This window comes from Salvelinus fontinalis, chromosome 27, assembly GCF_029448725.1.
Source record: "Salvelinus fontinalis isolate EN_2023a chromosome 27, ASM2944872v1, whole genome shotgun sequence".
NCBI lineage: Eukaryota > Metazoa > Chordata > Actinopteri > Salmoniformes > Salmonidae > Salvelinus > Salvelinus fontinalis.
The window spans coordinates 37,765,668-37,778,295 of NC_074691.1; the positions used below are offsets into that span (position 1 = coordinate 37,765,668).

At 44.1% G+C, this 12,628-nt stretch overlaps 1 protein-coding gene across 2 annotated transcripts in view; it reads right to left on the minus strand.

Annotated features, from left to right (window-relative positions):
- The window catches only part of LOC129825524 (zinc finger protein DPF3-like), a 68,707-nt gene that overhangs the window by 41,762 nt on the left and 14,317 nt on the right, over positions 1–12,628 (minus strand). For both annotated transcript variants that reach the window (XM_055885687.1, XM_055885686.1), the window contains exon 2: positions 2,990–3,150. In XM_055885687.1, coding sequence (XP_055741662.1) covers positions 2,990–3,150 — 161 coding nt within the window. The remainder of the gene's footprint in view (positions 1–2,989; positions 3,151–12,628) is intronic.

A 12,628-nucleotide genomic window follows, 5' to 3' on the forward strand; every position in this document is an offset into this window, starting at 1 on the left:
ACAGAATGGTGGTGCGTACCCCAACAACAGAATGGTGGGTGTACCCCAACAACAGAATGGTGGTGCGTACCCCAACAACAGATTGGTGGTGCGTACCCCAACAACAGATTGGTGGTGCGTACCCCAACAACAGAATGGTGGTGCGTACCCCAACAACAGAATGGCGGTGCGTACCCCAACAACAGAATGGTGGTGCGTATCCCAACAACAGAATGGGGGTGTGTACCCCAACAACAGAAAGTATATTGGCCATTAAAAATATTAATGCGAGTAGACCGCCACCTCATCCTCCTCAAGACCTCTGATTGGCCAGATCACTAAGAGCTGGGCCAATAGCCTCTCCCTTCATCTAGCATGCTGGGCTAATAGCCTCTCCCTTCATCTAGCATGCTGGACTAATAGTCTCTCCCTTTATCTAGCATGCTGGGCTAATAGTCTCTCCCTTCATCTAGCATGCTGGACTAATATCCTCTCCCTTCATCTAGCATGCTGGGCTAATATCCTCTCCCTTCATCTAGCATGCTGGACTAATAGCCTCTCCCTTCATCTAGCATGCTGGGCTAATAGTCTCTCCCTTCATCTAGCATGCTGGACTAATAGCCTCTCCCTTTATCTAGCATGCTGGGCTAATAGCCTCTCCCTTCATCTAGCATGCTGGACTAATAGTCCCTCCCTTCATCTAGCATGCTGGACTAATAGTCTCTCCCTTTATCTAGCATGCTGGGCTAATAGTCTCTCCCTTCATCTAGCATGCTGGGCTAATAGTCTCTCCCTTCATCTAGCATGCTGGGCTAATAGCCTCTCCCTTCATCTAGCATGCTGGACTAATATCCTCTCCCTTCATCTAGCAGGCTGGAGCAATAGTCTCTCCCTTCATCTAGCATGCTGGGCTAATAGTCTCTCCCTTCATCTAGCATGCTGGGCTAATAGCCTCTCCCTTCATCTAGCATGCTGGACTAATATCCTCTCCCTTCATCTAGCATGCTGGGCTAATATCCTCTCCCTTCATCTAGCATGCTGGACTAATAGCCTCTCCCTTCATCTAGCATGCTGGGCTAATAGCCTCTCCCTTCATCTAGCATGCTGGACTAATATCCTCTCCCTTCATCTAGCATGCTGGACTAATAGTCTCTCCCTTCATCTAGCATGCTGGGCTAATAGTATCTCCCTTTATCTAGCATGCTGGGCTAATATCCTCTCCCTTTATCTAGCATGCTGGGCTAATAGTATCTCCATTTATCTAGGATGCAAGGCCCTGGCACCACACCCTATACTTTGTGGCCTGCTGGCTTCCAATATATGTATTTATTCTGACTCTGTCTCTGACTCCACCTATCTGACTCTCTCTCTGACTCTCTCTCTTGCTGTCTCTTTCTCTGACTCTCTCTCTGACTCTCTCTCTTGCTGTCTCTTTCTCTGACTCTCTCTCTTGCTGACTCTCTATCTCTCTTTCTCTCAGACTCTCTCTCTTGCTGTCTCTTTCTCTGACTCTCTCTCTTGCTGACTCTCTCTCTTTCTCTCAGACTCTCTCTCTGACTCTTTCTCTCTATCTCTCTCTCTCTCTTTCTCTCAGACTCTTTCTCTATGACTCTTGCTGACTCTATCTCTCTCTCTCTCTTTCTCTCTGACTCTCTCTCTGACTCTCCCTCTCTCTCTCTCTCTTTCTCTCAGACTCTTTCTATATGACTCTTGCTGACTCTCTATCTCTGACTCTCTCTATCTCTCTGACACTCTCTCTCTGACACTCTCTCTCTATGACTCACTCTGACTCTCTCTCTCTCTCTCTCCGACTCTCTCTCTCTTGCTCTCTGACTCTCTCTCTTTCTCTCTCTCTCTATGACTCACTCTGACTCTCTCTCTCTCTCCGACTCTCTCTCTCTGACACTCTCTCTCTCTATGACTCACTCTGTCTCTCTCTCTCTGACACTCTCTCTCTGACACTCTCTCTCTCTATGACTCACTCTGACTCTCTCTCTCTTTCTCTCAGACTCTCTCTATGACTCACTCTGACTCTCTCTCTCTGACTCTCTCTCTCTCTCTGACTCTCTCTCCCGTGAGATGTTCTACTAGAGCTGGGATGATAAACCGAAAAATGATCGACACCGACCACTTATCGCAGGGATTTTGCTGATATCGTTGATATCATTACGATAAGTAGCCTACACTTGAGAAATGTGAAGTTTAAAATGAAATAAATTTGCTAATATGTGTGATTGTTAACGGAACAAATTGATGACTACAACCATCAAACTAGTAGTAGTAGTTTAAAGGATAATACAAAACTGATGCACATTAACGTTATAATTAATATAGATTAATATGGATTTATAGTGATTAATATGGATTAATATGGATTGATATGGACTAATATAGATTAATATGGATTTATAGTGATTAATATGGATTAATATGGATTAATATGGATCCATATGGATTCATATGGACTAATATAGATTAATATGGATTTATAGTGATTAATATGGATTCATATGGATTGATATGGATTAATACGGATTCATATGGACTAATATAGATTACTATGGATTTATAGTGATTAATATGGATTAATACGGATTCATATGGACTAATATGGATTAATATGGATTAATACGGATTCATATGGACTAATATGGATTAATATGGATTAATACGGATTCATATGGACTAATATGGATTAATATGGATTTATAGTGATTAATACGGATTCATATGGACTAATATGGATTAATATGGATTAATATGGATTTTTGTCCATGTCGCCCAGCTCTATGTTCTAGATGTAATCATGACTGTTAACAGTCTTCTGGTTTCAAAACCATAAAAACAGTTTAGTTTATTAAGACCAGAAATGTATCTACAGACACTGAAGGGCTATCAAGTGTCGTGCGCACGTGTATGTGTGTGCACGTGTGTGTGTGTGTGTGTGTGCGTGCGTGCGTGTGTGCGCGTGTGCATGCCATTTCTCTTCCCCAGCCTGCAGTTCACCCACCTGGCCCGCGGTGGCGCTGTTCCATCCAGATATAGCAGTTGTTCTGGGCCACGCCAGTCTGGTTGTCCAGGAAGGGCATGCGGACGCTCCGCTCGGCACACAGACGGGCGTTGTAGCTGCGACAGTGTTCTATGGCCTCCCGGTAGAACTGGTCACCTAGTCTACAGACACAAGAGAACAGAGACCGTTTTAGTTAACTTGGTTAGGTTTAACGAGGTTAGGTTAGCTTAGTAGGCTATAGTGATTGAGGAAGCAACTGGAACGGGCCTTAAAACCTGGTGTCAAATGTCCAGACCTCTTAATCTATGTTACACACTGGGATGCTACTTGTCTTCAGATCACTCAGGTTAAATTAGCATGCTAGAGCTATCTTAGCTAAGCATATGCCCTTCGTCTTAGTCAGAGCACACAGCTGCTGTTGAGCCATCCTGCTACCAAGACTTGTCCTCTGAATACCAACATTGTTAGGGTTGTTGATTAGCATGGAGACGTGCTGAGTTACTCTGTATGCATCAGCGGGCGTGGTCCGGCTGGCCAGAATAATTCAAGTGCGTGTCGTAGGCAGCTTTGGGAAAGTCACAGCACCACTGTGGCTTGGTGGCTATGCTGTACAAACACACTCCATTATCCTAATGTAGTTCACCAACCCATAGCAAACCATTCTAACCAATTGAAAAAAGAGGAAACAGGGAAACAGGAAACCAATCATCTCCATTATCCTAATGTATTTCAACAACTTCTAGTAAACCATCTACCCGATTGAAAAACAGGAAACAGGAAACCAATCAACACCATTATCCTAATGTATTTCAACAACCTATAGTAAACCCTTCTAAACGATTGAAAAACAGGAAACAAATCAATTACATTATCCTAACGTATTTCTACAACCTATATTAAACCATCTAACCAATTGAAAAACAGGGAGAAACACACTGTGGGAAGATGTTTACTGTCCAAATAAACTCAGCAAAAAAAGAAACGTCCTCTCACTGTCAACTGCGTTAATTTTCAGCAAACTTAACATGTGTAAATATTTGTTTGAACATAACAAGATTCAACAACTGAGACATAAACTGAACAAGTTCGACAGACATGTGTCTAACAGAAATGGAAAAATGTGTCCCTGAACAAAGGGGGGGGGGGTCAAAATCAAAAGTAACAGTCTGTATCTTTAGAAATTGTTCGATGTTTTTCTTTTGAGAAATGAAGAAGTAGTGCTATTCATTGTAAGTGTCACTCCAGATGGACTCTACTGTTTGATGCCCGTGAACTGGAATGCACTCCACATTGTTTTTATTCGGTATTGAACACAGTATATCCCGTCTTAAATTGTATCCATTATTTACGTTTTAGGGTACCTTAGGTTGGATTAGAAACGTTGTTTGAAATGTTTGGACCAAGTTTACAGGTAACTTATTAGATACTTTGTAGGCATGTTGGGCGAGTTGAAACCGGTGTATTTCTGAATCAAATGCGCCAAATAAATTGACATTTTTGGGACATAAAGAAGGACATTATCGAACAAAAGGACCATTTGTAATGTTTCTGGGACATTTTGGAGTGCCAACAGAAGAAGATCTTCAAAGGTAAGGCATTAATTATATCGCTATTTATGACTTTTGTGGCGCACCTGCCTGTTTGAAATGTGTTTTGCATGCTTTTGTACGCGGGGTGCTGTCCTCAGATAATCGCATGGTTTGCTATCGCTGTAAAGCCTTTTTTAAATCTGACACAGCAGCTGGACTAACAATAAGTTAAGCTTTATTTTGATGTATAACACATATATTTTCAAGAATGTTAAATATTTGAATTTGGTATTTTTCCCGCTCTGCAATTTCACCGGATGTTGGCCAGGTGGGACGCTATCGCCCCACCTGCCCATAAAAAGTTAAGTACTGCAGTGCATCTCCTCCTCATGAACCTCACCAGATTTGCCGGTTCTTGCTATGAGATGTTACATTACTCTTCCACCAAGGCACCTGCAAGTTCTCAGACATTTCTGGGGGGAATGGCCCTAGGCCTCACCTTCCGATCCAACATGTCCCAGACGTGCTCAATGGGATTGAGATCCGGGCTCTTCGCTGGCCATGGCAGAACATTGACATTCCTGTCTTGCAGAAAATCAGGCACAGAACGAGCAGTATGGCTGGTGGCATTGTCATGTTGGAGGGTCATGTCAGCATGAGCCTGCAGGAAGGGTACCACATGAGGAAGGAGGGTGTCTTCCCTGTAACGCACAGCGTTGAGATTGCCTGCAATGACAACAAGCTCAGTCCGATGATGCTGTGACACACCGCCCCAGACCATGTCGGACCCTGCACCTCCAAAACGATCCCGCTCCAGAGCAAATCTGACCATCACCCCTGGTGAAACAAAACCGTGACTCGACAAAGAAGAGCACTTTTTGCCAGTCCTGTCTGGTCCGGCGACGGTGGGTTTGTGCCCATGGGCGACGTTGTTGCCGGTGATGTCTGGTGTGGACCTGCCTTACAACAGGACTACAAGCCCCCAGTCCAGCCTCTCTCAGCCTGTTGCGGACAGTCTGAGCACTGATGGAGGGATTGTGCGTTCCTGGTGTAACTCGGGCAGTTGTTGTTGCCATCCTGTACCTGTCCCGCGGGTGTGATGTTTGAATGTACCGATCCTGTGCAGGTGTTGTTAGCCGTGTTCTGCCACTGCGAGGACGATCAGCTGTCCGTCCTGTCTCCCTGTAGCTCTGTCTTAGGCGTCTCACAGTATGGACATTGCAATTTGTTGCCCTGGCCACATCTGCAGTCCTCATGCCTCCTTGCAGCATGCCTAAGGCACGTTCACGCAGATGAGCAGGGACCCTGGGCATCTTTCTTTTGGTGTTTTTCAGAGTCAGTAGAAAGGCCTCTTTAGTGTCCTAAATTGTCATAACTATGACCTTAATTGCCTACCGTCTGTAAGCTGTTAGTGTCTTAATGACCGTTCCACAGGTGCATGTGCATTAATTGTTTATGGTTCATTGAACAAGCATGGGAAACCATGTTTAAACTTTAAATTGAAGATCTGTGAAGTTATTTGGATTTTTACGAATAATCTCTGAAAGACAGGGTCCTGAAAAAGGGACGTTCTTTTTTTGCTGAGTTTAGATGGATGGGTTTGTATATGTATTTATTAGGAATCCCCATTCGTTCCTGCCAAGGCAGCAGCTACTCTTCCTGGGGTTTATTATGGATCCCCATTAGTTCCTGTCAAGGCAGCAGCTACTCTTCCTGGGGTTTATTATGGATCCCCATTAGTTCCTGTCAAGGCAGCAGCTACTCTTCCTGGGGTTTATTAAGGATCCCCATTAGTTCCTGTCAAGGCAGAAGCTACTCTTCCTAGGGTTTATTATGGATCCCCATTAGTTCCTGTCCAGCACTCTGGCGGCACTGGACAGACAGGCGCACCTGTAGGGAGGAGACGGAGAGACAGCCTGGTGTCCTATAACGCGAACGTCTAGCAACCCAAAGGTTGTGAGTTAGAATTTCATCACGGACAATTGTAGCTAATTAGCAACTTTTTTACTTTTTAGCTACGTTGCAACTACTTAGCATGTTAGCTAACCCTTCCCCTAACCCTAATCCTAAATTTTGCGAATGAGTAAGATATTGTACATTTCGCAAAGTCGTAACATATTGTAGGTTCTGCAAAATTCATAACATATAATACGAATTGTAATTCGTAACATATCATACGAAATGGGTGATGGACATCCACAAATTAATACATACCTTACGAAACGTAACATCCATATCAAATGGAGTGTTCCTCGGATATACATACAGAATAATACGAAATGCTCTTAGACCAGGTTGCATATGCACACTGACACACCGTGATCATTGGCAGCTAAACAGCCTTAATGAGAGTCAGGAACTCAGAGATGGTCAATGCAGTCTCTGGCCCAATAACGTGGTCCCGTGTGGCTCAGTTGGTAGAGCATGGCGCTTGCAACGCCAGGGTTGTGGGTTCATTTCCCACGGGGGGACCAGGGTTCACTTCCCACGGGGGTACCAGGATGAATATGTATGAACTTTCCAATTTGTAAGTCGCTCTGGATAAGAGCGTCTGCTAAATGACGTAAATGTAACTTATTTTTGTCAACTACGTAAAAATACATAAAGCCAATAAATAAAAACAGTAGAAAATAGACTGATGAAAATTCAGGTACTTTGCGATCACTAGTGAAGTCCAAATTCTGCCCTCTTACCTTTTGTAGTGCACTGCTGTTGACATATTCAGCTACAGAGGGAGTCGTTATCAGGAGGATCTATCTGCCTCCCTTTGCGATCACTAGTGAACTTGTGACATTGTATCAACAAGCCTGTTCTCGAGTTTCCACCCCAGTGAGCTCGGGCCAGACAGCTGTTTTTTTTGTGCATGAGAAAGTTATTTTATGACTTTTCCAAGGAATATATGGGATCTTCAGATGATTCGATTTTTGCTTGGTGATTATCGTTGGGGGGGGAGTTTGTTGGAAAGATTTTTCAAATAGGCCTACTGTGAGGAACTATTAGGTTAGCATTAACAATGGATGTTAAAAATAAAATAAAAACAGACTTCGTTGACTTACTGTGTGAGGTGAAGAAATCATTACTGAGAAGCTCAGATTATTAGTGATGGACGTGGTGAGTTAAGACAATCCCAAATCACACATCCCCAAATGGGCATTTTCCTAGATTTGCACGCAGCAGGCCAGGTGTGCTACTTCTGTGTGCTCAGGTGCTTGCGCTCCCTTAACATTAACAAGACAGAGAAAGCAGACCGATGCTCATTGCTCACATGGAACACTCCAAGCAAAAGACAATAAAAACATGAACAAAACTCATAAATTATAGTTTAGGAAATAAACCAAAACGTGTTTCTCACAGTGTAGCAAGTTGTGAACAGTGCAAACAACGTTTCCACTCTGGGAATGAGAACGGTAAATGACCGAAGGCCTAATTAGTAATACAATGCATTAACATATATTAATGCAACCAAATAACAGGGATTAAAGGCTACGGTACATTTACTACTGGTCACATATGAAATGGGGAATTGATCAAAACAATGAAACAATGAATAGTCCAGGCAGAGTCCCCTGGTTACTGATGGAATGAATAGTCCAGGCAGAGTCCCCTGGATACTGATGGAATAGTCCAGGCAGTGTCTCCTGGTTACTGATGGAATGAATAGTCCAGGCAGAGTCCCCTGGTTACTGATGGAATGAATAGTCCAGGCAGAGTCCCCTGGTTACTGATGGAATGAATAGTCCAGGCAGAGTCCCCTGGATACTGATGGAATAGTCCGGGCAGAGTCCCCTGGTTACTGATGGAATAGTCCGGACAGAGTCCCTTGGCTACTGATGGAATGAATAGTCCAGGCAGAGTCCCCTGGTTACTGATGGAATGAATAGTCCAGGCAGAGTCACCTGGTTACTGATGGAATGAATAGTCCAGGCAGAGTCCCCTGGTTACTGATGGAATGAATAGTCCAGGCAGAGTCCCCTGGTTACTGATGGAATGAATAGTCCAGGCAGAGTCCCCTGGCTACTGATGGAATGAATAGTCCAGGCAGAGTCCCCTGGTTACTGATGGAATGAATAGTCCAGGCAGAGTCCCCTGGTTACTGATGGAATGAATAGTCCAGGCAGAGTCCCCTGGTTACTGATGGAATGAATAGTCCAGGCAGAGTCCCCTGGATACTGATGGAATAGTCCAGGCAGAGTCCCCTGGTTACTGATGGAAGGAATAGTCCAGGCAGAGTCCCCTGGTTACTGATGGAATAGTCCATGCAGAGTCCCCTGGATACTGATGGAATAGTCCAGGCAGAGTCCCCTGGATACTGATGGAATAGTCCATGCAGAGTCCCCTGGATACTGATGGAATAGTCCATGCAGAGTCCCCTGGATACTGATGGAATAGTCCAGGCAGTGTCCCCTGGATACTGATGGAATAGTCCAGGCAGAGTCCCCTGGATACTGATGGAATAGTCCAGGCAGAGTCCCCTGGATACTGATGGAATAGTCCATGCAGAGTCCCCTGGATACTGATGGAATAGTCCATGCAGAGTCCCCTGGATACTGATGGAATAGTCCAGGCAGTGTCCCCTGGATACTGATGGAATAGTCCAGGCAGAGTCCCCTGGATACTGATGGAATAGTCCAGGCAGAGTCCCCTGGATACTGATGGAATAGTCCATGCAGAGTCCCCTGGATACTGATGGAATATGTGCATTGTTGTTGTGTGTCTGGCAGTGGAAACAGCTTTGTCAGTATTGTCAAATGAGTCAAATCCACTTTTAGTAGCAACCAAAGGCTCAAACACCAATGATTTATATATAGACTAGATGACTGCCAGGGGGCTCTGTTTAGAAGCTTTCGGCAACCATCTTGGAACTGGTGTATTAACCATGTATTAACGTCTACATTTGTTTCTGTCATGTTTATTCTATTACAGACACTTTAATGAGTACATTTACATTATATTATGTGAGCTAAACATACAAATAAAATAACAAAATATATAAAAACATTTTCTTTTGAAGTATAATTTTTGGAGATTATTAATGTTACTGTCCCCACTACAACACAAAAATACTTACAGATATATTTTTTTCCCCCTGAAACATTTAATTGAAATACTGTAAAATTCCATTCAGGGCCAATATGGCCGAGCGGTGGCTTCAAAGCCTCTCAGTGGTCAATACAAAGCATCAGCAATCAGCGTTTATGTATATGTATTCCATTGGTGCACACACGCACGCACACAGGAGATGCTGATTGTCAGGAGATGAGACGAGGGGAAAACTGGAGAGGAGAGGAGGACAGGAGAAGAGGGGAGGGAAGGACAGGAGAGGAGGGGAGGGAAGAACAGGAGGAGAGGAGGACAGGAGAGGAGAACAGGACAGGAGAGAAAGGGAGGGGAAGAGGACAGGAGAGATGAGGGGAGGAGGACGGGAGGCCTGGAGGGGAGGAGAGGAGAGGAGAGGAGAGGTGAGGAGAGGAGAGGAGAGGAGAGGAGAGGAGAGGAGAGGAGAGGAGAGGAGAGGAGAGGAGAGGAGAGTGACACTTATCAAGGCATTGAAGAATGGAAATGCCAAACAGACTTTTTCTCTCTGTCTGTGTGTGTATCCCTTCATCTCTCTCGCTCTCAATCCCTCTCTTTCTCCATCTCCCGTGTCACTATATCCCGTCTCCCTCATCCCATATGCTCTCTCCCCAAAGACTGTCCCTCTCCAAGGACTTGGGACCCTCCTCTCCTCATGCTTCTATATTCTAATGTCCTCTCTTTCCTCCTAGTAGCCCCTGGCCACTCACAGGTGCCTAATGAATAATCATGGAGCTTTTCATTGGATGGCTGACATTCTATTGTAATAACATTCTGTATGGATAAAACACTGGTAACAGCCCCTCCCCCATGGGGACAGACAAACCTCTTGTTCATGAGTATAAATTGAAAGATCACTTCTATATTTCTAATTAAATAGCAGCTCTACAGGGATACTCTCTCTCTCCCCCCCCCTTCCACCCCTCCTCACCCACAGGCCCTCTAGACCTGACATTTCTAACACCATCACTCCTTATTCTGTCAGGCTCTTAAAGAAACACACACAAACAGAGAGAGAGAGAAGAGAGAGAGAGAGAGAGAGAGAGAGAGAGAGAGAGAGAGAGAGAGAGAGAGAGAGAGAGAGAGAGAGAGAGAGAGAGGGAGAGACAAAGAGAGAGAGAGAGAGAGAGAGAGAGAGAGAGAGAGAGAGAGAGAGAGAGTGAGAGACAGAGTGAGAGACAGAGCGAGAGAGACAGATCGAGAGAGACAGAGCGAGAGACAGAGAGAGAGAGACAAAGGGAGAGACAGAGAGAGAGAGACAGAGAGAGAGAGAGAGAGAGAGAGAGAGAGAGAGAGAGAGAGAGAGAGAGAGAGAGAGAGAGAGAAACTTCACCAAAGAAATCGGTAATACAGACATTGTCATCCTGCAAGAAACATGGTATAGAGGAGACGGACTCACTGGTTGCCCTCTAGGTTACAGAGAGCTGGTAGTCCCATCCACCAAACTACCAGGTGTGAAACAGGGAAGAGACTCAGGGGGTATGCTAATTTGGTATAGAGCAGACCTAACTCACTCCATTAAATGAATCAAAACAGGAACATTTTACATTTGGCTAGAAATTCAAAAGGAAATTATCTTAACAGAGAAAAATGTCCTCCTGTGTGCTACTTATATCCCCCCACTAGAATCCCCATACTTTAATGAAGACAGCTTCTCCATCCTGGAGGGGGAAATCAATCATTTCCAGGCCCAGGGACATGTATTAGTCTGTGGCGACCTAAATGCCAGAACTGGACACGAACCCGACACCCTCAGCACACACGGGGACAAACACCTGCCTGCAGGTGACAGCATTCCCTCCCCCATATGCCCCCCTAGGCACACCTATGACAATATAACCTACAAAAACGGGTCACAACTCTTGCAGCTCTGTCGCACGCTGGGTATGTACATAGTCAATGGTAGGCTTCGAGGGGACTCCTATGGTAGGTACACCTATAGCTCATCTCTTGGCAGTAGCACTGTAGACTACTTTATCACTGACCTCAACCCAGAGTCTCTCAGAGCGTTCACAGTCAGCCCACTGACACCCCTATCAGACCACAGCAAAATCACAGTCTACTTGAACAGAGCAATACTCAATCATGAGGCATCAAAGCCAAAGGAACTGAGTAACATTAAGAAATGCTATAGATGGAAGGAATGCAGTTTGGAAACCTACCAAAAAACAATTAGGCAACAACAAATTCAATCCCTTTTAGACAATTTCCTGGGTAAAACTTTCCACTGCAATAGTGAAGGTGTAAACTTGGCAGTAGAAAATCTTAACAGTATATTTGACCTTTCAGCTTCCCTATCAAATCTAAAAATCTCAAATAGAAAACCGAAGAAAATGAACAACAATGACAAATGGTTTGATGAAGAATGCAAAAATCTAAGAAAGAAATTGAGAAACCTGTCCAACCAAAAACATAGAGACCTGGAAAACCTGAGTCTACGCCTTCACTATGGTGAATCACTAAAACAGAGGAGAAGGAACAGAACGTCAGAAATCAGCTCAATGTAATTGAAGAATCCATAGAATCTAACCACTTCTGGGAAAATTGGAAAACACGAAACAAACAACAACACGAAGAATTATCTATCCAAAATGGAGATGTATGGGTAAACCACTTCTCCAATCTTTTTGGCTCTATAACAAAGAATAAAGAGCAAAATCATATACATGATCAAATACAAATCCTAGAATCAACCAGTAAAGACTACCAGAACCCACTGGATTCTCCAATTACATTGAATGAGTTACAGGACAAAATAAAAACCCTCCAACCCAAAAAGGCCTGTAGTGTTGATGGTATCCTTAATGAAATGATCAAATATACAGACAACAAATTCCAATTGGCTATACTAAAACTCTTTAACATCGTCCTTAGCTCTGGCATCTTCCCCAATATTTGGAACCAAGGACTGATCACTCCAATCCACAAAAGTGGAGACAAATTTGACCCCAATAACTACCGTGGAATATGCGTCAACAGTAACCTTGGGAAAATACTCAGCATTATCATTAACAGCAGACTGGTACATTTCCTCAAT